The sequence below is a fragment of the Aspergillus viridinutans genome, assembly GCF_018404265.1.
Source record: "Aspergillus viridinutans IFM 47045 DNA, scaffold_7, whole genome shotgun sequence".
Taxonomy (NCBI): domain Eukaryota; kingdom Fungi; phylum Ascomycota; class Eurotiomycetes; order Eurotiales; family Aspergillaceae; genus Aspergillus; species Aspergillus viridinutans.
Genome location: NW_025091223.1, coordinates 267128 through 291912, shown reverse-complemented (window position 1 = coordinate 291912; position 24785 = coordinate 267128). Strand labels below are relative to the sequence as shown.

Below are 24785 nucleotides of genomic sequence, written 5' to 3'. Positions count from 1 at the left end.
GCCTGCCCCTAAGAACTGGATATACTAGCTCGAAGATGCATGAGAATCGAAAGTTCAACGAAGGAAAACAGCTGTCATTAACCGGACCCTCATGATGTCCCTGGGTAATTATGTATTCGAACAGAAACCCAACCCTAACGACAAATACACTCTAAGTCTACAGAATATCATCTTCAAAGGTCGTCCATGTCCTCATCGGCTGACGTTCTTGCCTTGCCCTTCTTACTTAGATCGGACAACTCGTATTGCTCGCTAGAGCGCCCCGAACCAGCCGACATCGCGATGGCCTGCCGCCCGGTATCGGAAGACTCAAGAAACTCGCGCAGTCGCTTCTTGCCCTCCATCAGCGCCTGGCTCGAAGCGGCTTCAGTCATCTTGATGATCGGGCCCCAGAGGTTCAGCTGATAAGTGACATAGGCGCCCACGGCACAGACAAACAGGAGGAAGAAATAGGCCGGATTACGAAGCACTAAAAGAATTGTCAACCCATCAGCCCAACTGATTTCGTTTGGAAGTTCCACTATAGAAAACTTACCTGCGATGATCTCGTTCCATCCAAGGGCAAGGAGAAGACCGTAGAAGTACAAGGGTACCTGAGTCATGCCGCCAATAGCACTTCTCTTAGCCTCGACATAAACTCCGTCTGCGGCTTTCTTGAATCTGACAGTGAGCTCTTGACGCTTAGCCTCACTGAGAATCGTCATCTCTTCGTCCAAGCTCTTGCCCTCTTCCTCATCGACACCGCCGATGGGCGGTAAATCTTCCTCATCTGCCGGAGTGGCAGAGCTTGGAGTGTGGCCTATCCAGCGATCAAGAGGGGGCGGGGACGACGTCTCTGCCAGGCGGAAGCGCGAAAGAAGGGGGATCAAAGTCAGGGTTGATTCGCGTGCGCGGGTATAGATGCCTTCAATATCATCGGTTGGTCGCCAGATCCTGGGTACCCCAGCATCATCATAACGGAATTTGTCCTCAAAGTTCTCACGCAGTTTCAGCAAAAGATTGCCCTCCGTCATCTCTTCATCGATCTTGGCGCGCAAGACACCCCAGGACTTCCTCCGGAGCCTCCAGAGACCGACATCCACTTCCTCCAAACTGGCATCAAAGCTGCTGGCGCGGTCCGTGAACCTACGCTCGGCATCAAGCACCGTCTCCACGAAAACGTTCCACACACGATCCCAGAAAGCCTTCTCAAGAGGCCTCTCGCCTGTTTCCGGAGCACCTCCTCCTGCGCGTCCAGATCCCAAAGCGTTGAACTCAAGCCCGATCGACTCTCCCAGACGTGACTGAACCCATCTTTCAACGCGATTGGCCAAGCGACGCATCTCCTCTCTGCGTAATCTTCCGCTAACTTCCGCTAGTTCCTTTTCATACAAGGCCATTTCTTGCTTATAGTCACTCCAAGTGGTGCCTTCCACCACAGTTGAGCGCGCCACATCTTCAAACTTGGCCATGGCTTTCTTCGCCTCTTCATTGACAATTTCAGCAAAGTCGTAACCAGTACCCTGCTTTTGGCCTGACTTCACAGCGGAGGAGACTGCCTCACTGAATTCGTTGATACCCGACTTGTGTGCGGCGTTAAGTTGACCTTGTAGAAGAGCTTTCAGACGGGTATCGACTTTGTTTTCAAGCTCCGCCCGTTTGCGCTGGTAGACACCTTTGTGATACCTGCTGGCTTCTGTCTCGAAGTTCTTGACAGCTTTGGCCCGTGATGATCGCATCGCAGCACCCAAACCGCCAAGCACCTCCGGCTCACCAAGACGAGTGGCTTGTGACTGCTTCTCCTCAAATGGGAGAATAGCTTCATCAAAAGCTATCATCACTTCTCTCAAGATCTCGTCGCAGCGGAATTGTGCAAGTAGCTCCTGTTGCGTAGGCAGGTCGAGATCCTTGTTATTCACGATCTGGTCCCAAATGCCCTCTGCGTATCGTGAAAATCCGTCCGCGGGGATCCGCCGATGATATTCCGGAAGGAAGACTCCTCCCTCGGAGAACTCGCCTCTCCGCGCATCCATACTGGGGTCTCTTTGGCCTTCGCGGAATCGCAAGCTAAGCTTCTTAGTCTCGGTAACAAATTGCTCGGGTTGGTAGCTTTTGTGAGGGAGTCCATAGAATTGAAAATCGAAATAATCATGAACACTGGAGTTTTCAAGGCCAGGAGGCTTCGAAATAGACTCCCAGAGGCGAGACATGTCTTCCATCAATGTCTTCTGTAGATTTTTAAGAGGCGTTGTGCCAACAAAATCACGGATCACAAAGAAGAGAAGTGATCGGTGAGTGGTGCTGCATTACCAAAGTAATCAGTAAAATAGTCGCATGGGCTTAGAAGACCGGGGTCAGGTCAAACTAAACGTATGACCAGAACACATACTTCTTGTCCTTCAGGAAGAGCTGCAGATTGACCTCGAAGACTGTCTTCAACAGACCCATATTCGCGCCCTGGTACAGGCCAACTTGATGTTCCCATATATTCACAATAAGCACCTCACTCGTAGCAAGGGCGAACAGAGCACTTTTGCGCTCAAAGTCCTGGTCTTCTCCTCTCTCACGACCATCCGTTCCTTCAACATCCATGACGAGAATGTTATCCGCCATGCGCAGAGTTTGGTTCGGGGCGGCCTCCCCTTCATTCTTGTTCTTCGACATCCAGATACCCTTGGTTGTCTGGCGTCGCTCCGAATCGGACATGACGGAGAAGTGCGTGCCGAAGAGATGGTTCAGCAGCGTGGACTTGCCAGTCGACTGCGAACCAAAGACGGAAATGAGATGATAGTTGAAACCAGCAGGAGTGACATTTTCGAGGCTCAGATATTTTGAAATATTGGGGCTGCGAGTTGTGGACTGTTAGCTCATTGACTCCACCACTGGCACTCTCACCATGTCAAACAGACATTGAAATCAAACAGCTTGAGTCGGTGAGAGCATGAGGAAGAAACGTACTTGAACTCCTTATTCTCGTCTATTACTTGCACACCATGTTCGTACGCTGTCTTGTCATTGTCGACGCCAATCGAGGCGAAATGACCATTGGTCGCCATGGTGAACAGGATAGTACGAGGTCAGCCGTCGGGAGATGAAGAATACGACGGAGACGCCGGCAATTCCTTTGACAAAGTCGAGATTTTCGTTGTTGCGAAAATCAAGAAGGTGCGACAGAGTACCACAGACCACTGAGCAGCGGCTGGGGAATCGTCAAGATGCGGAGACCGTGGCGAGTTGTAATGACGAGCAATGTTGCTTGTGGGATAAGCGATTGCAGATGATGTAAATACCCACGCAAGGGAAATAAAAAGAGGACGAATGGACTCGACAATCACAAGACTCTCCGCGCGGGCTCATGTGCGATGATCAAACAACCTAAGCCCCGAGGTAAGAGAGGCTCGCTGGTGTTCGGCTGGTGTTATGATCCTACTCGTCACTCGTCACTCGTCACTGGGGGCCGCCTGAGTGCAAGCTCGAGGCGGGACCATAGGCCCCCTTTTTGGCCTAGCGTTGGTGTCACGTCCTAAGTAGTTGCACCGCCATCAGCACATTTCCAATGTGAGTCTCGCCACTTCGCACGATATCTTTCAGACGAAACTGACATCTTTGACAGTTGCCGCTGTTTGAGGGGATTAAATAGTTCGAAGAAATCTTCCACAAAGATTGAAACTCAGTGGGACAACCGCGGTTCTTTAGATATATGAATGAGATAGATGTGTGTTTTGGATGTATCTTCTTAGAACTATATTCGCACTAAAAGACACCTACGGAGGCGTGCACCAAAAGTGTTGACGCACGCTAGTAAGCTTGGCTGTATCCTGTTGATGCAGCCCCTTAGTAATTTATATGGTAACGTGTCCAGAAGGAATAATATTTAAATGAATCTATGGATATGAAGCTATTCAATATCTTCCCAATCTAGATCTTGACGTCTAGATAGCTGTCCCTTAATTCATCTTCCTTTCTGGTCATGCTTAGGCCTATCTCGCCCCTCTTGGTATTCATTCCCTCCTTATAGCTTGATAACCTCCTGGATATGGCGCATGAGGCGTTCAATCCATTGCTGAATCTTCTCCTGAGGAAGCTGATTCTATGCCTTTATCCAGATAGCTTTCCTAGTCTTCTTATCTCGAGGGGCTCCGCGGATAGTGGTCTATCTCTTTAGAAGTGGCCAGCATGGTTCAATAGCATTTAAATCAGGCGAATTCCCTGGCCAATCTAGAAGCCGTTGAACCATACCTTCCATTGCGGTCCTTGGATACAGATTCAATAATGGCTTTCTCCTTCTCAGGCGTTATCTCCTTAGGCCGGCCAGATCGTTTAGCATCCTCAGCATATTCCATTTGAACGCGTTCGCAGCTTCCAGGGTTGAATCCACGGTCTTTAGCACGTTGTATCATCTTCTGGATAGATCGAATAGGAACCTCTAGCTTAGTAGCAATATCTTTAGCTTCTACCCCCCAGGATATAAGCCCCAGTATCTGAATGCGCAATTCAATTGGATGATAACCGTTCTTAGGCATGGTAGGCAATAGATCTAATAAGAATAGTGAGTTTGGATAGTATCAAAGAGTTGAATACTAGAATGTAAACAAAGATTTTTCCCTCTGGACGCGTTGCCATATAAATTACTAGGGGGCTGCGTCAGCAGGATACAGCCAAGCTTACTAGCGTGCGTCAACACTTTTGGTGCACGCCTCCGTAGTTGGAGCCAGATTCTCAATTTATCCATAGCCATCATTTATTCATATCTAGGACATAGAATAGAGGAGGAGAGATATAACAAAATCCAGCTACATGCTTTCAATACAATAAAGTTATATGGACATTGACTCAAAAACGCCGGCGCAAACCTTCCTGATAGATACCTTTGCCGTTTCCCGCGCTGCAAGAAGGTGCGAGCAAAAGGACAATGAAAGTATAATTTTTCTTATAATACAGAGCAGCCAGTCAGTCGGTCATGCCTCGTGGTTATCTGCGAACCGGCCCTTTACTCGGTCATGACACGTGTGATCAGACCAGTAGCGACAGTGCGGCCACCCTCACGAATGTTGAAGCGCTGACCAGCCTCAGCAGCAACAGGGTGGTGGGTCTTCAGGACCATCTCAACGTTGTCACCAGGCATGACTCTGCGAGATTCGTCGCCGTCAGGGAAGCTGAGGTCAGCAGCCTCGTCTGATGAACCGTTAGCCTATATCTCTTGGAAAATCTGGACACGTTACGTCGAACTTACCCGCAGTACGGATGAAGACCTGAGGACGGTAGTTGGCACCGAAGCCAGTACGACGACCACCCTCGGCCTCGGTCAGGACGTACATGGAGACGAGGAACTTGTCGTGAGCCTTGGTGCTGCCGGGAACAGCAATGACCATACCACGCTTGACATCTTCACGGCGGATACCACGCAGGAGGAGACCAGAGTTGTCACCAGCACGCGACTCGTCACAGCTCTTCTTGAAGGTCTCAATGTCGGTGACTTTGGTCTTCTTGGGCTCGAAAGAGCCTCCGACGATCTCAACCTCAGAGTCCTTCTTCAAAATACCACGCTCGACACGACCGGAAGCGACGGTACCACGGCCAGCGATAGAGAACACTTCCTCGACAGACATCAAGAAAGGCTTGTCGAGGTCACGCTGAGGAGTGGGGATCCAGGTGTCAACGGCTTTCAAGAGGTCCTCAATTCTCTCTTTACCAATGTCGTCACGGCGTCCTTCGAGAGCACAGAGAGCGGAACCGAAAATAATTGGAGTCTCTTCACCCTCGAAACCGTAGCTGCTCAGCAGCTCACGCATCTCGAGCTCAACAAGCTCCAACATCTCCGGGTCATCGATAGCATCGACCTTGTTGACGAAAACAACGATCTTCTGGACACCGACCTGGCGGGCGAGCAGCAAATGCTCACGAGTCTGCGGCCTATTCGAGGAAACGTAAGCAATTCGTTTTACCACATATGTCCCAAGATATTCTACCTACATCTGACCGTCGGAAGCAGCAACGACGACAATAGCACCGTCCATGTTAGCAGCACCAGTAATCATGTTCTTAATGTAATCGGCGTGACCAGGGCAGTCGACGTGGGCGTAGTGTCGGGAGTCCGTCGAGAACTCAATGTGAGCAGTGGAGATGGTGATACCACGCTTGCGCTCCTCAGGAGCCTTGTCAATGGCACCATATTCAAGGAAGTTGGCAAGGCCCTTCTCCGACTGGTGCTTGGTGATAGCAGCGGTCAAGGTGGTCTAAAGAATGTGTGAGCAATGTACAAGACAGGCGCGGGAAGGTCGGAAGCATGAAGGGAGTTTCGGAGCTACCTTGCCGTGATCGACGTGGCCAATGGTACCTATACAAGATTGTTAGTGGAAGAGGTCAGTTCAAATGAAAAATTATTCCTTACCAATGTTAACGTGAGGCTTAGTGCGCTCAAATGCACTAGCCAGGCCACGAGCAGCTAGTTTGTTGTTGCCAAATACATGTTGCACGGGGTTGAGGGCGCGAGGACGCAGCAAAGAAGCCTTGCTGGAGCGCAGGAGAAGATTTGCCGTTCTGGAGATGCTCGACATGATGACTGCCCCGGACTAGAACGACAGACAAAAAGAGACAAGAGCAAACAGATGGAAAGGAAGAAATGGAGCCGGACTGATGGTCGAGAAGTTCTCCATCGGAACCCCGAAAAATTTAGGGGAGACTGCTTAGTCATAAGTTGCCCAATCACAGCTGCGGGATTGCTGGAATTCAAGATATCTACCTAGATAGGCAAGACACGACGTGAACAGCAGGCAAAAACATATTTAAATAGCAATAATGGTCATTTACACAGGCTTTCTCAACTCCTAATATAATGGACAGAAGAGCCAAGTAGGACTGATATGGTGAAGCAAGAATCCAATTGCCAAGCTGATACCTCTCTATGCTCTTCCATCTACTCCGTAGAACCCAAGTAACCTTCTGGTCTTAGTTAGGCTTGAAGTAATGGAGTGTTACTATACATGACATTTCGCTGAGGGTTATCAATGTTTATGTACGCCAAATATAACTTAGGGAACTGCAAGCTGGCGAAGACATGTCAATTGTCCTTCTTTTTCACAAATAAGGTAACATGTTTGCCTGGTTCCCCTTCCATGGGCTTGATCTGCATCGCATCCGCTTCCTTCGTAGCTTGAAAGACGCTGTCCATGACGTTCTTGATCTCTTCCACAGTGGGTGCCCGTTTACCCTTTTTCCGCGTCAGGATGATCTCCACGCGTCGACCTTTGTCCAGGAAGCTTGTCAATTGCTTCAAGCGGTGTGCCAGATCATGATTGTCAATGGCCCAATTCAACTCAATCTGCTTTACTGCTGTCTTAGTGGCATGAGCAGCTTTGGCTTTAGCTCGCTCGTGCTCACGCATGGCCATTTTGTTCACGATTTTGCAGATTGGTGGGCGGTCAGGAAGGGCTGGAGACACTTGTATGAGGAAGTTTTCAGAGCGATTGAGAGAGCGTAGCACATCTCTCAGCTTCATGGCAGGCTCAAGGTCACCATTTTCGTTGACAATTTGTATATACTCCGACCGAATATCTTCATCTCTGATCTGTTTCTGTTTTGATTGTTGTGAGGGAAGATGGCGAGAAGACTGAAGGAACCTCAATTGTGTTCCTCGTAAAGCACAATTGTAGCGTAGAAACTGGACATGGGTGGACTGGAAAGGGGCCAGGAAGGTATGGCGAAGTGCTTGTGTTATTGATATTAGGCCGCGTGTGTGCTTCATGTCGACTATTCGTCGTATGGCACGGCGATTTCGGTGGCAGGAAGCGAAAGAACAACTGGGATACCCAAGATTCGTATATTCAAAGGAAATGGAAAATATGTGCGACTTATCTTGATTGTTAGGTGAAAACAAAGAGTGATCGGTGTAGGATAAGGAGTAGATACCCGCCTCTCTTCATTGAAGTTGATCCCACGACTGTTCTACCCACTGGACGCATGCAGGAAGCCAAGCCACAGCAGATGGGGAACAACCGCCACAGCGAGTGGGTCAATGCCATCGTTTCAAGGGTCTCGTCTCTGTCTTGGACTTTCCTCTCCCCTGACTTTCCGCCATATTTCTGACATCGATCTTATTTCATCTCATCCTCCACGATCTCCTTTGGGCTCGTTCGGAGGCGTCTGATGAATCGATCAATGATCCTCACTCGTTTTAGTCGTTAATTAGTCTCTCATTCTCTTTCCCAGCCCCGTCAAAAAAGCACTGAGAGCGTTTCTTTGTGAACGCCACTTGAGTTTGTCTGTTTGGCCTTGCTCGCATGTCGACTGGAGTTGACAGTCGACATCTGCAAACTACAGTATCCTACATACACTCAGAAGCGAGTCCCTATCGACGATCCAACTCGCAGACTCCCCGAGCTGCGGAACTCGTGGAAAGTCCGCAAAAATCGTCGAAGCAGCGACGCTCTTCAGTACTAGCAAAAATGGCACAGACTCAGAGATCCCGTTATTTAAAGACGAGCGCCATTGTGGCAGCCCTGTTGTTGATGTTGCTCTGGATTTCTCCATCAAGGCCTATGCGCCCGAGCTTTCCTCAAGGTCAGTTGAATTGACCCTTTTATAACTTACTGATCGGGATAACTCATTATGTACTCAGTACGACCAAGCAACAGTGCTCCCGCCAAAGAAAAGTGTTTAAAGCCCCATGATCCCAAAAAGCCATTGATTCAGTATGCTCTTATGATCGATGCCGGAAGCCAAGGATCTCGAATTCACGTCTATCGATTTAACAACTGCGGCCCCTCCCCCGAACTTGAAGACGAAGTGTTTTTCCAGACTGAGCCGAAGAAGGGCGGCTCCGGGCTGAGTTCTTACAAGGAGGATGCTGAAGGAGCAGCCAAAAGCCTTGATCCTCTCATGGAGGTTGCAATGAAGAATGTTCCTGATGAGTACAAGTCTTGCTCGCCAATTGCTGTAAAGGCCACAGCCGGATTGCGCATGCTTGGCCCGGAGATGAGCCAGAAGATTTTGGACGCGGTACGGACTCGCCTCGAGACTGTTTATCCGTTCCCTGTGGTTTCCAAAGAGAAGGGAGGGGTGGAAATCATGGATGGCTCTGACGAGGGTGTCTATGCCTGGATCACAACGAACTACCTTCTCGGAAAGATTGGCGGTCCTGACGAAACACCTACTGCCGCAGTCTTTGACCTTGGTGGAGGTTCTACGCAAATTGTTTTCCAGCCCACATTTTCGAAGAGCAAGTCGGGCGGCATGCCGGAGCGCTTGGCCGAAGGTGATCACAAGTACGATCTCCAGTTCGGTGGCCGACACTTCGAGCTGTATCAGCATTCTCACCTTGGCTACGGTCTCATGGCTGCGCGCAAAGCCGTTCACAAATCCATCGTTGAGAGTATGCTCGCGTCCAGTCCCAATGACTTGTCCTGGGTTAAGCAGCCAATCCCTAACCCTTGTATCGGGCCCGGGATGGAGAAGAATGTCACTTTGGAATTTCCGGAAGGACACAGGCTCGCTCCAGAAGTGCAGGTTACAATGGCTGGCCCAAAGGTGGGGTCTGCCGCCGCTCAATGTCGTGGTCTTGCAGAGAAGAATCTGAACAAGGAGGCTGCATGCACCCTTGCTCCTTGCTCCTTCAACGGCGTCCACCAGCCGTCGCTTGAGAAGACATTCGCCAGGGAAGACGTATATATCTTCTCTTACTTTTACGACCGTACAAAGCCTCTGGGCATGCCTGACTCGTTCACTTTGGATGAATTGCATCAGCTGACGTCGACCGTTTGTGGTGGCGAAGATAGCTGGGGCATCTTTGCAGGCATCGAAGGCGCCCTGAAAGAGCTTCGTGATCGGCCTGAGTGGTGCTTGGAWTTGAACTTCATGATGAGTCTGCTCCACACTGGCTATGAAATGCCCCTGACTCGCGAGGTGAAGATTGCCAAGAAGATTAAGAACAGAGAACTTGGATGGTGTCTCGGTGCAAGGTAAGATAAGGACAAAACGGGAAATGTTTACTGTATATGCTAACGTCTCTCCCTTCAGTCTGCCCCTTTTGAGCCAAGAATCTGGCTGGACTTGCCGGATCAAGGAAATCTCATAATGGATGATGCTGCTATGTCATGCTTTAATTACTTAATTGCCATGGATTCATTGGCTGTATTTCTGCTTCTTCCTTCGTGCAAATACATTAGACCATTGACTGTCGATTATCGCCTGATTCTTGATGTACTAGACCACTGATTTTGTTCTTTGCGGGCGACTGCTCTCCGGTTCACAGAACCGTACCAGAATATTATACCTGTGACTGTGCATAAAAAATGACTTACTGATTGTTAGATACATTCAGAAGAATTGACTTCTACCTCAAATGAATGAGCAGAAAAAAAGGTTTTTGTTTAAGAACACAGATGGAGCCAACTGAATTTGGTAACGTGGTGTCACAACTGAAAAATCCGTCAACGCCAGGCCTATGCGATGTTCTACGAAGATCGTGGCTCAGTCAATTCTTGAATCGTGGGCTTCTGATCCGAAGATTTCTTCCTGCCCATCAGTATATCCAAAATATCGGAGTCTTTCTGCAACTTAGTATCCAATTCTGCAGCATCTTCATCGTTTGCAGATTCTGGACCGTCGCCGAGCTCTTCATCAGTAGAGCTACTGCCGTCAGCACGTTTCTCTTCCAAAACGCCTAGTCCGAGGTTCTTGGGACGGCAATATCAGCATTCATGTTCTCAATCATAACCAGAAAGAATCGATTCAGCCCACCATTTCAATGTACTGGCCCTCCTGGTTCTCCACTTCGTCCAGTTGTAGATCTTTGCCTCTCCCCGCGGCTATCTCTCGCTGTAGGTCCTCATTGGCACTCTTCATCTTCGGCAGAAATGCAGAAAGTCGGGAGAGAAGATCCGGTTCCCTTGTCATGCGGTGTATCCGAGGTTTCTGTTGCGCCGAAATGTGTGGTAGCGAAGAACCTGCCTGGTCGGAACTATAATCGGCTTCTTGATCCTCATTTTCGCCATCTCCATCGCTGCCGCTATCGCTGTCACTGTCACTGTCGCCGTCGGAGCCAGAGGAGGAAGTGTAATCATCATCATCATCGTTCTGCTCACTTTCGCTAGATGTGGAAGCTATCTTGCGGGGGTTCTCCGGCTTCTTTGCGCCATGGTCTGCAGCGGATGAATTCGTCGGCAGGCCCTTATCGTCATTGCGATAAGTGGGGACAATTCTGGCTCTAGTTCGTTTAGAGGGCGATGTCTCGTCGAAGGATGATAGGGATTGGGATTCGTCAGCTCGTAGGCGCTTCCTGACACCGTCCTCCATTCTGTGTCGTTCGTCGTCGTCGGTTGGTTCTGCTGAATTCTTCCCCAACTTCTTACCCGCTTAAACACCTAGAGGGCGTTTCGCGCCAGGCGGTGGGGATCGAATCAGCGCCAACGTGCCGGAATCAGACGATGTGATGAAATTCGATCGCGTGCAGAATTGCAGGCGCCATGTGGAATATGGGTCATGGAGGAGAAAGAGTGAAGATCATCCAGTCACATAAGGAAAGAAACATGGTGGCATCTCCATGACCTGGTTGGAGCTGCGACTCCTGCAGCCATCAAAGCGGGCAAATGGGAAACTGGGCCCCTAGTTCTTCATGATGGTGACTGCTAATAATATTAAGTCAGATTATAATCTGACGATGAGCCTCAGCAGCTGTTGATAATAAGTATTTCCTTTAATTGACTGTTTACCAACCCCGCTTTCCCCTGCAGAATCAGCTCTGCTTGATCTTTCTTCATCAAGACTTGGCTCTTTGTTTCGGTCTTCGTGCTTTCATTGCTTGTTTCAGTATTCTCAGTTTCTCCTGAAGATATCCAATTCAATTTTTCAAGGTGGGTAGGATATATTTTCATAGTCTTTGTATCAGTACGTTCATTCACTTGTATCGCATGTCCTTTAACCTGGCGCTCACTTTACCCCAACTATCCTCAATCATCCCCCCACACACCCGACCTGTCCTTTATATAGCTGGTGTTTCAGATAGCTTCAGACTCAGGTTCCTTGGGCGACTTGTCGTCTTGCATATATTTACAAGGAACTATTCTCTTCAATGTCGTGCTAACTTCAAGATACAGGAGATTCGCTTCTCAAACGTACTACACTATATCCGCCTCAGCTAGTCTGGTTGAAGGGGCTCTTCTATGAAGAACCATTCTCGGTCGTTCCAGTCTATCCTGATGACAAAGAGCTAAAGTATCTCCCAGGGGCATTAACACGCTTCTTGGATAGCAGCTTCGCTCAATCAGCCGTTACAACTCATCACAACTCCAGCACCACAAGATGAGCGTGCCCAAACTACACGTCGACGACCAAAGCCCTATAAGAGACGAAAGCTCTCCAACACAAAAAGCAACGGAGTGCTCATCCTCTTCCACGAGAAAGTCGCTTCATCAGAACATCCTCGGAAAACTACGCCCACTGCCATTCCAATACCACTGGACAGTATGGTATGACAAGCACTCAGAATCCACCGACTATGACAACCGATTGTATGTCTTGCATGAGGATGTAGCCGACATTGCCACTTTCTATCGCGTCTACAACAACTATCCTTGGGATAAGATCCGCCTACGAGACTCAGTCCATATTTTCCGGAAGGGCGTCCGTCCGGTATGGGAGGACCCAGAGAACATCAAGGGTGGTTGCTGGAAATTTCGGGTCCCCAAGAGCAAGGCTCAAGAGTTCTTCCACGAGATTGCCATTCTTTGTATGGCAAACGAATTCCAGGCTGCTTTGGAGAAAGGCGCGTAATCCGCTCATCGGTGTTCGCGAGCATCCGAGACATTCGAGCTGACTGCTTTCCGTAGAACATGACCATGTCCTTGGTGTTTCCACCTCTGCCCGTTTCAACTCCAACATGATTTCCGTATGGAACAAGATGGGCACGAACGAACGCTCTATCAAGATCCTTGAGCAAACCATTATCGACCGTCTATCGCCTGAGCTGCGGCCCACCAGTTCCGGTAGCAACTCGTATTTCTATAAACGACACGATGAGAATGATGGGTATCAGGAGGCTGTCGCAGCGAATTCTTATTGATCGTCTACGTCCCACAGATCCCGATCTGACCTCCGACCGCTTTCTGCAGCGCGTATAAGACGTGTAGTCTTTATTCTCTTCATTTCCAGCGTGATACTGAAGAGTCCCTTCGGTCGACAACCGTTTGATGCTCCTCAAACGTCTTTAACGGGACAGCAGTATTGACAGTATGCGTTGCTGTTGATCGTTATTACCATTAGGTTTTTTATCATAGATGACCAGAATGTAGGGTAGTATACATGATATAGGATACAATACAGACGAGATGCTCTTGATAGGTCATCACGCTGGACGGAAACGGATGAGTATCTAACGACTTCTGCTTCTCCTTTGACCGGTGCTAAGTTTCCGTACTCCGCGGTCATCCGCTCCGCGATCAGGAAGCTCCGCGCCTTTATCTTTCCGTTCTTCGTTTTCCTTTTCTTTATGTATCTCTTTCTCTTTCTCTTTCTCCCCGTCTCGAGCCTTTTCACGTTCCCGCTCGCTGCCGGGTATGTACCGATCAATCTCCACGAACCCTCGACGATCATCTCGCTCAGGACGTTCTGGAGATCGGACCCGCCTTCGAGGGGATCTGCTCCGATGGCTCGTTGGGGGCACATAGCGGTCGATGTCAAGAGCGCCGGGGGAACGCCGTCGCGAGCGAGACGGTTTTCGAGAGGAATTCGGAAGGCGGGACTTGGATCTTCCCCGCTCGCCGTTACGGTCTCCTTCTCGGACCCGGCCTCGGTCTTGTTCTTTGTCTCCGTCTCGGTGCCGTTCTTGATCACGATTTCGCTCTCCATCTCGGCCTCGGTCTCGAGCTCGATCTTGGTTTCGATCTCTGGCGCGAGAGGCGGAGCGCGATCGTCCGCGTCGAGGTCGTGAACGAGACCGGGAATAGTAACTGCGACGTCGATGATCCCGATCCCGGTCCCGGTCCCGGTCCCGATCCCTTTCACGTTCTCTGTCCCTGTCCCTGTCACGCTCCCTATCCCTGTCTCTATCTCGATCTCGATCCCTGCTGCGATCGCGAGTGCGATGATCACGATCTCGATCTCGGTCCCGGTCGTCCGCTGGACGCGAGCGATCTCGAGCTCGATCTTTCTCGCGTTCAGCACTTCGGTCTCGACCCCTGCTGCGGTCCCTGTCCCGGTCATAACCACGACCAGTTGACCTGCTCCTACTTCTGCGGTTAGGGCGGTAGCTACGGTCGCCATATCGATTAGCTCTGAAATCGCGTATGGCAACTCTATCATCAGGGTTACGATCACGCTGGCGACTAGAAGCATCGCGCGATCGATCCCGTCGACGATCATCATCGATGCGAGGTGTGTATCTTTTCCGTGAACGGCTGCGATCCCGGCTGCCGTCACGTCGATGCGCGCGACGACGGTCATCAACAGTCGAGTCTCGTCTTCGGGGTTGATCCACATCGACAGACGGACTGGCGGACTTCAATGGAGTAATAGAATACCTCGATTCCGTTGCGCCTTTTGGTTTAGTCGGCGGGGGCTTAAGGCCGTTCTCGATGGCCTCAGCTTCTTCAAAATCAAATTCGGGTTTCTGTCGCGCCTTAGCGGCAAGTTCCTCGCCTTCTTTAAGCAGCAGTTGGAGAGCGGCCTCTTCCAACGACTTATCATCCACGGCAACAGGAGGTGGCCCAGGTGGCGGAGGTGCCTGCGTTGGCTCCTTCGGAGTAGCGGATTTCTCTCTCTTCGAATCGCGAAATCGCGGTGATCGGTAGCCTATTGAGCGAGCGCGGTCACGGTCGCGCTCTCGATCCCTGTCCCTGTCTCTGTCTCTATCTCTGTCCCTAGTTCGACTGCGATCACGGTCCCTAGATCGATCCCAGTCACGGTATCTTTCGCGCTCTTCTCGTCTCCGGCGCTCATATCTTTCCTGTCGTTCCTTTTCTCGTTGCTCTTCAAGTCGCCGTTCCTCTTCCCGCTGACGCTCACGCTCTGCACGTCGCTGTTCCTCGCGTTCTTTCCGCTTTGCCCTTTCTTCCTCCTCTTTCTGGCGTTCGATCTCGCGCTTCTTGCGTTCCTCTTCGGCCTTTCGACGAGCTTCTTGCTCTTCAAGTTCTCTCTGTTTGCGCACCGTCTCCTGCCATTCTCGTCCGCGTATCTCACGTTTAGCTCTTATCTGCGCAGCGAAATCCTCGTCTGTTTTATTGCCGGCTTGCTCCTCTTTCGCAGCGAGCTCGTCTCCGACTTGCTGACGGCGAATGTCCCTGACAGAATCTAAGATGAACTGCAGGTGGTTTGAGGCCAGCGCATCAATAAGCTTTTCGGCTTTCTTGTAGACGTCGCTCCGATCGACAGCGCCCTCTATCAATGTCGCAGCTTTTCCTCGTTCACGGGAAAGAAGCTCCGGTTCGCGATCTATTTCCGACTCTGCTAGTTCGATCAATAACTTCGTAAACTCCGCTCTTGCTTCCTACATGAGAGATTCGGCAGTTAGAGAATGTTTCGATAATTTCAAGATCAATCTAACATACTCCGTCATGAAATTCAGCCCAGACTTTCTTGCGAACATTATCAAAACCTCCTTTCTTCTTAAAAGCGTGCAGTAGGTCCTCGATCACAGTGTGTTGGGCCGCGGTCAATGGCAGCTCTTCCGTCTTAAACTTCTTTCGCTGTAGACTTTCGACGTCGAGCAAGGGCCGTTTGACACCAGTGGGTTGGACATCTGACATCTCATCTGGACCAGCCATTATGAAATAATCAGATTAATAAATTGAGAAGCACGTAACCAGGCGCCGCCGAGCGGCATTCGAAACTGGTTTGGACGAAGTGAAGCGCGTCGCAAATTAATGTTGGCATACCTCTTGTTACAGCGATTCTAACTATTTCCTGATTCAGTGAAAGTTGGCGCCGGACTCGGAGGAACGATGATCCGGGCAGATTGCGAACTGCGGCTCGGTGATTCGGCGGGCCTGAGTAAGAGAGAGGAGGAAAGCAACCTCACGATTGTCCGCTGAACGTGACCCATTGTGTCTCTGTCCGGGCTTGAACCTAGAGCAATTGTCTTCATTCAACCACAGCGGCTTCTTCGGGGCACAATTTGCTTTAGCGACCCCTCCTTATCTCAATCCGCGCAGTCCGCATCCACTACAAACACAATGGTTCACAAAGTCCTCTTCTGGGGCGGTTTCGGTATGTGCCCAGCCGGAAATGATATCTCCTTCAATAGCAGGAAACTGGCAATTAGATCCCCCTATTTCTGTCGGCTTTTGTCAAACCGGTGAAGACCATCTTCTAACTTCTCCCTTCATTAGGCATTGCCGTCCGACTTTGGCAACTCGGCATCGAGATGCGCCCTATTCTCGCCAAGGAGTCTCTCTGGGTGTACCCTCTATTCGCCGGCGTCGGTGGAAGCTTCGGTTATTGGCTACAGGGTGTTGAGGACAGGCAGCTCAAGATTCTCGCTCAACGACGGGAAGCAATTCTGGAGAAGCGCCGGAGACGGGATGAACGCGAGGGAACATTGGAGGCAGGCGCTCTGGCTGCAGCATCGTGAAACAACAACGTCTGTTTATTGAAGGAGATACGCTAGGCAACAGCGGGGTCTCGTTTTACTGGATTGAAAGAACGCCCTATTACTTGTACCAAAATGCAGAACGCCATCCTTTTCCGTGCCTTGTGGCCATTTTTCGACAAAGATCGGACATTAGAAGCGACTTTGAGAACGAGAAATGGCTTAAGCTAAGACTCATGAGCAAGATTTACCCCAATTACTCTTATATTAACTGCAATTGCACATTATTCTGCAGTATATGACCTGACACTTCCACTAAAGCACAGCATCCAATCAAAATGACTGAATGCCAGGCATTAGAGGACGATATATATAATTTAGCAAGCAATCCCTTGTGTTGGTCTGTCTAGTTCTATGAAGTTCGATCCAACCTAGGTCAGTGAATGATACATTCACTGTTGACTGACCCGCCATTACGGAGTAGTGTGATAAATACCCCGGTTTCTGGCTCTATCTTCTACTGTAGTCACTAGACTGGACATATGAATGTTAGATTCAGATGTGATGATCTACTCCGACTCTCAAGTTTGCCTCCTGGAGACCTTTCTCCGATCCCCAAGCTTACCGAAGCCATGCCATTCTTTAATCTTCCTTACCATATCAGAGATCAAATCTACCGATACTCCCTTGTCATGGGACGTGTTTTCATTCGCCCTTTCACTACCGTTGAAGTGCTCATGGATCCTAACCGAAAAGATACCTATGGCACACCCAACCTCGCTCTACTCTGGACCTCAAAACGCATATACGAAGAGGCAATGCCCATCTACTTAAGCGAAAATGTCTTCTCCCTCGTCCAAGTTGATCTGTTGGCTGCCGCGCGCGCAGAGTATCCGCGTGTATTCGACAATCTCAGGAAGGTCCGCAATCTGGAGCTCGTCTTCGACTGCCGTGATTACATTTACCTGGCGCAATTCCTATCCCGGGAGCTTCCAGGCGTCATCGCGGCAATACAGGATGCGAAGGTACCCTCGAAACACAAGCGCAAAGTGATTGAGGAGCTGGACGAGATGCAAGTCGACTTTGATATTCCCAGGATAGAACAAACCGAGTCGGATTCCGAGGAGGAGGTTTCGTCTGAAGAAGCACATGAGATTCATGATCAGCATATCGAAAATATGAAGGAGTACCTTTGGGGACGCACAATGAGTTTTGTGCGGCAGACGTTCCAACTGTCGCGCCTTTATATTGACTTGCGTCATTGTACTTGTAACTGGGGATGTTGTCGTCTTGCTACGGAAGTGCTGGATTGGGGTTGGTTCCACGTCTGGATTCATGGGATGCCGGATGAGATCCATGTGAGAGGTACCTCTGGACGTGAGAAGAAGCTCATCGCTCGGTTGTTCGATAAGCAGCGATTCCATGCGGGTTTGGAAATCGACCAAGTTTTCGATCAGGACAGACTTGAAGACGCTGATGACTGGAAAGCGGGCAAATTTGTGTTTCAGAAGGTTCATCAGAGACTCGTACGCTAGCGAACGATCGAGGAAAGAAAGATATTCCCGAGAATCGCAACAATGGTTTTGAACAAAAGTCTAGTGTCAATCCTCAGCAGATACAATGATAAATAATTACATTTATGCACAAGTGGATATGTGCACTTGCTACCGCAGAACAATCCATGTCAGGATGTTGACATACATGGAAACCAGTGATATCATGAGTTATCCACAGTAAATTGCAGTGAAACCTCCCATTTCTGACCACCGGTGCCATATCCCCCGCCCAGTCGATTCTTGATCAAGCTGGAGATTCGTTCACGTAGTCGTACCAGGTTCTCCTCGGAACCAGACACCCGAAGTTTCAGATTTGCCATACATAATCCATAGTGGACTTGCCAGAACCTCGCATCGTCAATGCCAAAGACAGACGGATCTGCTTCAATATCCTTAATCACATCCGAGACCCCTGGTCCTGAATAGGACATGAGAAGCATGGATCCAAGGGTTTTGACAAGGCGGACACCGATCACACACATGGAGATGGAAATGGTGACGGACAGAAGAACATCAAGCCATTTGTAAAGTTTGATGGACACCAGAGGGAGAAGCAGCAGCAGTGTCGAGCACGAAAGGGTGAGGAAATGAGATGGATTGCTGAGAACAGACGGCAGAGACTCAATGTATCCAAAACGCATTGCCTTGCCTATCCGCGCATGGTTCTTTAAGCCAATTGCAGAGACCAGGGTGGACGAGATGGCAAGCACAGCAGTGATGTCTACACTGCCGACAGAGACGCGCTCATGAGCATGGGAATGGTGCGGCTCATGGTTGTTGCTTGACTCAAGAAAGTGCTGAAGGTTGTGGGAGATGAGGTCCATTCCCATGAACAGTAGCAGCACGCACATTGCGAACCCAGCAAGAACCTCTGCTCGTTCCAGCCCGAATGGATGGCGAATGGAGGATCGTTTCCACACCTCAAAGTTGCTCAGTACATCCACAGCTACGCAGAGCAATGCCCCAAGAGAGTCGAACAGAATAAGGTGAGACAACGCTGTCATAGCCAAGGATCCATGTGCGCTCCAGAGCGTGTATGCGGCAACAAACATATGGCAGACACTCCACCAGAACCGCGTCTTCTGGTCTTTCGACATGCTAGAACGGCATTCTTTGAGCGTGGGGATAGGTAGCGAATTCGGAAGAGCCAACGGAGCTCGGGGAGGAGGCTCGAGGAATATTTGATGCGATATACTGCTATGCTTATACTTGTGTCCACGTCGCTGGCCAATGTTCTACAGAAATTCCGCGCAAGGCAATTAGCGTTCCAATATAAGGGCAATGAGCGATAAGGTGCAGTTAAAGCATGCACTTACAGATTTCATTACCGGGCCCTTCGCCATAGTTGTGGTCTGAAAGTTGAATGGCCCAGCAGAGCCATGGTCGCTTGCACCACTCTGTACAGAGCCATCTGTTGGACTTAGTTTGAAGGATGACCTGGTAGGACTCAAACGGTCCCGATCTTCCACGTTCGATCCATTCTGAGAGAAATTGTCGACCATTGGCGACAACGGCGACAACGCATCTTTATCGTAGGATACAGCGAACCCCCTTCGGGGCTGACCGTCAGTCACGCTCGTGGGATCATCCGAGGGTGGAGTTGGCGTGCGCGGCGGGCGAGGAATGGGGAGTTTCGATGCCATAGCATCTAGTAGAAGAATGTCGACGCCTGCGCCAACAATGTACGACGAGATATAGTCTGGTTGGCAAAGTAGCTTCCCCGGACACGAAGACCGGAAGGGATGATTTGGAGCAATGCCGATAGGAGGTTGCTCCAACTCCCAAAGCACACGCGCTCTTCCCGACCGATGGTTATCAGGAGAGAGTGGGTAAAGGCGGGGAGACTGCGGCGGCGGCCTGAGGCCTCGACTCACTCATCGCATCATTGACTCTCGCCTCCACCGACGTCCGGCATCTCTTGCCATTGATTACAGCTTTAAATCATCATCATCATCTACTCGACGGGCTTTTTTGCCTGGCCATTACGACGGTGCTGTATAAATGGAAACTCCGTCGTGAACTAGCGATGCGATCAACATAGGTCGTACTCATAGGAGATTTGAACGGAATCTCCGATGCCTGCATCGCTTCGTGGCATCTATGGATAACCGCGGTTCCTTCTTTTTCCTGCTGATCGTTTTTTATCTTCTTCTCAGCTCGCAGTCTCGTCCGCCGTTGCTTGACCAGGATCGAGAGCGTCAGCGGGAAGTAGCAAGGGAACGAGATGCACTTCGTTTGTTGAATGAATCCAACTATGGGGACTTTGACCCGTCGGCTGATAAATGGCTTCCTTTTGCGGGAACCAGGAAGAACGACAGTTATGCTTGGGGTATTCTCCCGGAAGCTCAGGGTAGAGCTCGTCACCAGTTACGATCCGCCATTTCAAATGCTGGGCTGCAACCTCCCAGGTCTCTAGAAGACCCCGACTCTTTACCTTCCCTGAATCTAACCCAGTTGTTACTCCCGGTCTATCGCAATGCGACAGGGAAATTGCGTGGAGATTGGGTTCGCCGCAAGCTGGACAAAGACTCTCCGAAAGTCAACGCTACGGCTATCGCTTTAGAACACGAATACTTCACCCACGAATTCGGTCTGAACATCACTGGTAGCAGCGGAACGTTCTACTTGGATCTCAGGGAAGGCGGGGGCGAAGAGCTTCGGGTAAATAGCGGCCAAGTTCGAGAGATACGAGCGACATTGGCTGTCGAAAGCAATGACTTTTGGGGAAATACCTGGTATATCTCCTTATTCGGTGTCCATTTCCCAGAGACGGGAGGCATCATCCTGAGTTCAAATAGCGAGAAGTTTGAGGGGTTGTTCGTGCTGCCGCATCTGGCTTTCTCTTCAGACGCGTATGAGCTTTCCCATCAGCTTCTCCTCAAGTCACTCTCTGATACCTTATCTGAGAAAGAGAATCGGCCTCCAACGCTTTTCCCGTGGTCGTCCTTAATTGGATCGGAGCAGGTAGAATTCCCTGCACCGAAGTGTGAACATATTGTCTACCTGCAACAACATCCAGTCGCTATTCATGACTACCTAGCGGATAAGCCAGTGGTTGACCAGATAGAAGAGGAGCTAAGATTCCCAATCGGGGCTCCGGTACCGCCTGCGCCGTTAATGGTCATGTCTGCCGTGGTATTTTCTCCGGACTGTGGGTATATCCTCGAGACCAAGGGAACCCCAGACTTCCCTCCCAGCGAGGGCCTCTATCTCACGGGCCCGAAAATTGAAGAGTACGACAAATACAGTGCGCGTCTCGTATTTACCATATGTGGAGTGTTTGCCGCACAAATCACACTACTTCTGAGACAGATCAAGGAGGCGTCGACACCTTCCACCAGGAGCCGTATCAGCTTCTATACAATTGCTCTTATGGCCTTTGGGGATGCTTTTGTTCTTATCTTCATTCTCTTGGAGCTGTATCCGGCGGTGTCATTTTTGGTCATGGCGACGGCGTCGTTTCTCACGTTTCTGTCGGTCAGCTACATTGGCATGAAATTCATGATGGAGATCTGGGCCGTCCAATCGCCCGAACGCATGGAGCAAGAGCGTCGCTCCAACCCTTCGGCATCAACTCCGCGTACAAGGGGCCTACCTCTCCCAGCGACATCGCCCCGGGTAAGAGAGGCAACACCCATCATATTGACTCCGGATCAAGATCCTCCTGCCGAGGAAGATGATCAACCAACCGACCGTGGCACTACTTCGACGGCTCAAGAAACTCGCAACGACGTGGGTGCGATGTACGCACGATTCTACTTCGTCCTGTTCGTGATGCTCATTATTTCAATATGGTCTTTCCTTTGGCCGAATCGGCTAGGAGCCCTGTATGCGCGCGCTCTCGCCTTTATCTACCTGTCGTTCTGGACCCCGCAGATTGGCCGCAACATCATGCGGAACTGCCGTAAAGCGCTCCGGTGGGATTTTGTGATCGGGCAGAGCATCCTGCGACTGTTCCCGTTTGTGTATTTTCTAACAGTGCGTGGCAACGTGCTGTTTGTACGCCCAGATACGACTACTGCTTTTGCGCTAGCAGGCTGGGTGTGGATTCAGGTCTGGATCCTGGCGAGTCAGGACATTCTCGGACCGCGGTTCTTCGTCCCTCGAGGCTGGGCACCGCCAGCGTATGACTATCACCCAATTTTGCGAGACGCCGATGAGCCTGAGGCAGATCTGGAGTCTGGCGGTGTCCTACCGATCGGCGCTCTTAGGGCTGAGGATCTTTCCGGCGACGCGAAGGATGAGGACAAACAGCGGATCAAGGACAGGAAAAAGGCGGTTTTTGATTGCGCCATCTGCATGCAGGAAATCGAGGTACCTGTTCTTGCAGCGCGTGGAGCCGCCGGAGGCAGCAGTGTCACGGATGGAGCTACAAGCATCCTCAGTCGTCGCACTTACATGGTGACGCCTTGTCGACATATTTTCCACAGCACATGTCTCGAGAGCTGGATGCGATTACGACTCCAGTGCCCCATTTGTCGAGAGTCCATCCCTCCTGTATAGTTGTATCATAATTGCCTGTCACGATAGCGCTTTATGCGCAGTGGTACAATGTAATTAGCCTGTACAAATTGAATGGCATTATGAGCGATTACTGTCGTAGAGGCAAGATAGCCAAGTTTGGGACTTCATCGACTTCAAATATCAGAAAATAATCAGACATGTTTCATATGGATATATCAAGGTCTGAACATGTTTGGTTTCTAATAAGGGCCTTCTTGTTGAATAAAGCCCAGCCGCTGGCGGCTCAACAATGATGTCACACATAATGCGCATAAATCCGTACAACATTCCAGAACACAAAAAGAGCCGTCATTTAACATCTAATAGACCGGATGAATTTTATCCCATTATCCAATTCCTTCACGAGCAACAATCGATCAACCGTCATTGCAATTAGTGGTCTTCGTCGATGCTCTCCTTGTAGGCGGCCTCATCGAGTAGACCATCCAGCTCCGCAGCGTCACTGACCTCGATCTCGGCGATCCAGGCCTCTCCCTCTGGGCTCTGGTTGATGAACTTGGCATTGTCCTCGAGAACGCTGTTCCCCTGCACAACCTTTCCAGAGACGGGAGACAGGACGTCCGAGGCCGACTTGACAGACTCGACAGCACCCACGGCCTCACCAGCGCTAACCTCAAGGTCGGCAGTGGGAAGCTCTACATACACGACATCACCAAGGGACTTGGCGGCGTACTCTGTGATGCCAATCTTGGCTGGTAAGGGATTGGACTGTTAGTAGCTGTAGAGCGGAAGATTGGGGTTGTTGTGATGCGACAGGAGCAAAGGGCTCACCTGTCTTGCCATCTTCGCCCAGCTCAATCCACTCGTGAGACTCGGTGTACTTCTTGACTTCCACTGCGTAGCATTATAGACGTTAATATAATACTTTGTCTCAAGAATAGCATCTCAATGGCTTCATGAACGCTCAACTGAGTCATTTCTTACAGAAAGGGCTCTGAGAGAAGCTCCTGACACTTCCCCGCGGGAAACAAAAAGCGGGCGAGGCCCTGCGGACGCTGGAGGTCAGAGGAGCCTTCTGAGAAAGCACGCGAGAAGCGAAAGGACGGAGGGATCTGGCGACGGTAGACATTTTGTTTTGGAAGCTGAAAATTAGAGGAAAGAGGGACAATCGCAAGGAGGAGGAGAGTTCGGAGAAGATGGAAATGGATGATGAACAACCCGCCGAGGAGAAATCGCGATTAAATGGAGCTGCGAATTAGCTTTCCGAACTGATAGGCGATGCCAAGACCAGCTGATAAGGGACTGCCGGTCTGTTGTCCGCAACGCCGGAAGGTGGTGACCGCTCCCGAAAATCTCCTCCGCTAAACGCCATTCAATCTCCGAAGCGTCGTCCACAATCACTCCGTCGATGCGATGTTGTATGAACTGATTGCTGTTGTGAGTATATCCTTTGTCGCCTTCTTTCAAACATATCTTCGGCGTCGAACTAACGTCCTCAGGTCCGTCCAGGCAGCCTCAACGAGGTCCGGGAGTACGTCTCTCATCCCACTCTTCCTTTCGAAAGGACACATATGTCCTTCTTTTCTACATTCGAATGCTCTTTCGAGCAAAGTATGCTCTCCAGACTAAGTGATGAACAGGATCGCTCGTAATGCCGGCATTCAAGTCCTCCGATCAGGCGGCGTAGTCCGCGGATACACAAACTGGGGCACGTTCCGACTGCCCAAGCCCACCACCAAACATCAAGCTCGGTACACCGACGGCCATCACTTCATCATGCGCTTCGATGCTTCAGGCGCTGTTCAGTCCGCCGTTCGCAGAACCCTCAGTCTCGACCCACGGATGATCCGATTCTCAGTCGTGAAGTTGGGCGACAAGCTTGAGGAGATCAAGGACGTGGAGGGAAAGGTTGAATGGACCAATGCTCGCAAGCTCGCCGATTCCATTTGAATGTGTACCACTATCCTGGACTGTCGAGATCGGGCAGGGGGATTGACGTCGAGTTGCGTTGGTTTTTCTGGAATTTGAATGCTGGCATTGCGATATCATTGTATCATTTATGGGACTGGGTCTATCTGTACTATCATACCAACATTGCAGGCGCATAGAGATTGAATTCTTTTCCGACTTGGAACTTCTTTTCTCAGGTTTGATTCAGCTTAACGATGAGCACTTTGCTCATTGTAGTTTCTTTCACGTGACCAGCATATCTCCGATCAATCGCACTTCTGGACCCCTCTCAAAACCATGAACAGGCGAATGCACTT

At 50.3% G+C, this 24785-nt stretch overlaps 13 protein-coding genes across 13 annotated transcripts; 6 read left to right on the top strand and 7 right to left on the bottom strand.

Moving 5' to 3' along the window:
- Nucleotides 1-173: 173 nt before the first annotated feature.
- sey1 (dynamin-like GTPase SEY1) lies at nt 174-3035 on the bottom strand (the record flags this gene model as incomplete). The annotated part of the gene is made up of 4 exons (XM_043271745.1): nt 174-469; nt 536-2280; nt 2369-2824; nt 2938-3035. 4 exons carry the CDS (start codon nt 3033-3035, stop codon nt 174-176), a joined length of 2595 nt encoding a protein of 864 aa, XP_043127680.1.
- A 1934-nt stretch (nt 3036-4969) lies between these two features.
- Nucleotides 4970-6536, bottom strand: Aspvir_008576 (translation elongation factor Tu; the record flags this gene model as incomplete). Its single annotated transcript, XM_043271744.1, has 5 exons — nt 4970-5154; nt 5213-5892; nt 5953-6215; nt 6288-6316; nt 6371-6536. The coding sequence occupies 5 exons, from the start codon at nt 6534-6536 to the stop codon at nt 4970-4972; spliced, it is 1323 nt and encodes a 440-aa protein (XP_043127679.1).
- A 503-nt stretch (nt 6537-7039) lies between these two features.
- On the bottom strand, nt 7040-7723 carry Aspvir_008575 (putative translation initiation factor IF3; the record flags this gene model as incomplete). The annotated part of the gene is made up of 1 exon (XM_043271743.1): nt 7040-7723. The coding sequence occupies one exon, from the start codon at nt 7721-7723 to the stop codon at nt 7040-7042; it is 684 nt and encodes a 227-aa protein (XP_043127678.1).
- A 535-nt stretch (nt 7724-8258) lies between these two features.
- On the top strand, nt 8259-10051 carry Aspvir_008574 (guanosine diphosphatase; the record flags this gene model as incomplete). The annotated part of the gene is made up of 3 exons (XM_043271742.1): nt 8259-8538; nt 8597-9935; nt 9994-10051. The coding sequence occupies 3 exons, from the start codon at nt 8259-8261 to the stop codon at nt 10049-10051; spliced, it is 1677 nt and encodes a 558-aa protein (XP_043127677.1).
- A 379-nt stretch (nt 10052-10430) lies between these two features.
- Aspvir_008573 (NOPCHAP1/New4 family protein) lies at nt 10431-11271 on the bottom strand (the record flags this gene model as incomplete). Its single annotated transcript, XM_043271741.1, has 2 exons — nt 10431-10652; nt 10717-11271. 2 exons carry the CDS (start codon nt 11269-11271, stop codon nt 10431-10433), a joined length of 777 nt encoding a protein of 258 aa, XP_043127676.1.
- Nucleotides 11272-12276: 1005 nt separating this feature from the next.
- On the top strand, nt 12277-13036 carry Aspvir_008572 (eukaryotic translation initiation factor 4E; the record flags this gene model as incomplete). Its single annotated transcript, XM_043271740.1, has 2 exons — nt 12277-12739; nt 12804-13036. 2 exons carry the CDS (start codon nt 12277-12279, stop codon nt 13034-13036), a joined length of 696 nt encoding a protein of 231 aa, XP_043127675.1.
- A 309-nt stretch (nt 13037-13345) lies between these two features.
- Aspvir_008571 (BOD1/SHG1 domain-containing protein) lies at nt 13346-15734 on the bottom strand (the record flags this gene model as incomplete). The annotated part of the gene is made up of 4 exons (XM_043271739.1): nt 13346-13494; nt 13554-14150; nt 14203-15457; nt 15519-15734. The coding sequence occupies 4 exons, from the start codon at nt 15732-15734 to the stop codon at nt 13346-13348; spliced, it is 2217 nt and encodes a 738-aa protein (XP_043127674.1).
- Nucleotides 15735-16142: 408 nt separating this feature from the next.
- On the top strand, nt 16143-16540 carry Aspvir_008570 (putative NADH-ubiquinone oxidoreductase 14 kDa subunit; the record flags this gene model as incomplete). Its single annotated transcript, XM_043271738.1, has 2 exons — nt 16143-16176; nt 16299-16540. The coding sequence occupies 2 exons, from the start codon at nt 16143-16145 to the stop codon at nt 16538-16540; spliced, it is 276 nt and encodes a 91-aa protein (XP_043127673.1).
- Nucleotides 16541-17130: 590 nt separating this feature from the next.
- Aspvir_008569 (uncharacterized protein) lies at nt 17131-18033 on the top strand (the record flags this gene model as incomplete). Its single annotated transcript, XM_043271737.1, has 1 exon — nt 17131-18033. One exon carries the CDS (start codon nt 17131-17133, stop codon nt 18031-18033), a length of 903 nt encoding a protein of 300 aa, XP_043127672.1.
- A 182-nt stretch (nt 18034-18215) lies between these two features.
- Aspvir_008568 (cation efflux family protein family) lies at nt 18216-19697 on the bottom strand (the record flags this gene model as incomplete). The annotated part of the gene is made up of 2 exons (XM_043271736.1): nt 18216-19289; nt 19371-19697. 2 exons carry the CDS (start codon nt 19695-19697, stop codon nt 18216-18218), a joined length of 1401 nt encoding a protein of 466 aa, XP_043127671.1.
- Nucleotides 19698-20154: 457 nt separating this feature from the next.
- On the top strand, nt 20155-22557 carry dscA (ubiquitin-protein ligase dscA; the record flags this gene model as incomplete). The annotated part of the gene is made up of 1 exon (XM_043271735.1): nt 20155-22557. The coding sequence occupies one exon, from the start codon at nt 20155-20157 to the stop codon at nt 22555-22557; it is 2403 nt and encodes an 800-aa protein (XP_043127670.1).
- Nucleotides 22558-22950: 393 nt separating this feature from the next.
- Nucleotides 22951-23647, bottom strand: Aspvir_008566 (glycine decarboxylase subunit H; the record flags this gene model as incomplete). The annotated part of the gene is made up of 3 exons (XM_043271734.1): nt 22951-23270; nt 23350-23412; nt 23503-23647. The coding sequence occupies 3 exons, from the start codon at nt 23645-23647 to the stop codon at nt 22951-22953; spliced, it is 528 nt and encodes a 175-aa protein (XP_043127669.1).
- A 284-nt stretch (nt 23648-23931) lies between these two features.
- Nucleotides 23932-24468, top strand: Aspvir_008565 (mitochondrial 37S ribosomal protein bS6m; the record flags this gene model as incomplete). Its single annotated transcript, XM_043271733.1, has 3 exons — nt 23932-23955; nt 24018-24049; nt 24159-24468. The coding sequence occupies 3 exons, from the start codon at nt 23932-23934 to the stop codon at nt 24466-24468; spliced, it is 366 nt and encodes a 121-aa protein (XP_043127668.1).
- Nucleotides 24469-24785: the final 317 nt, after the last annotated feature.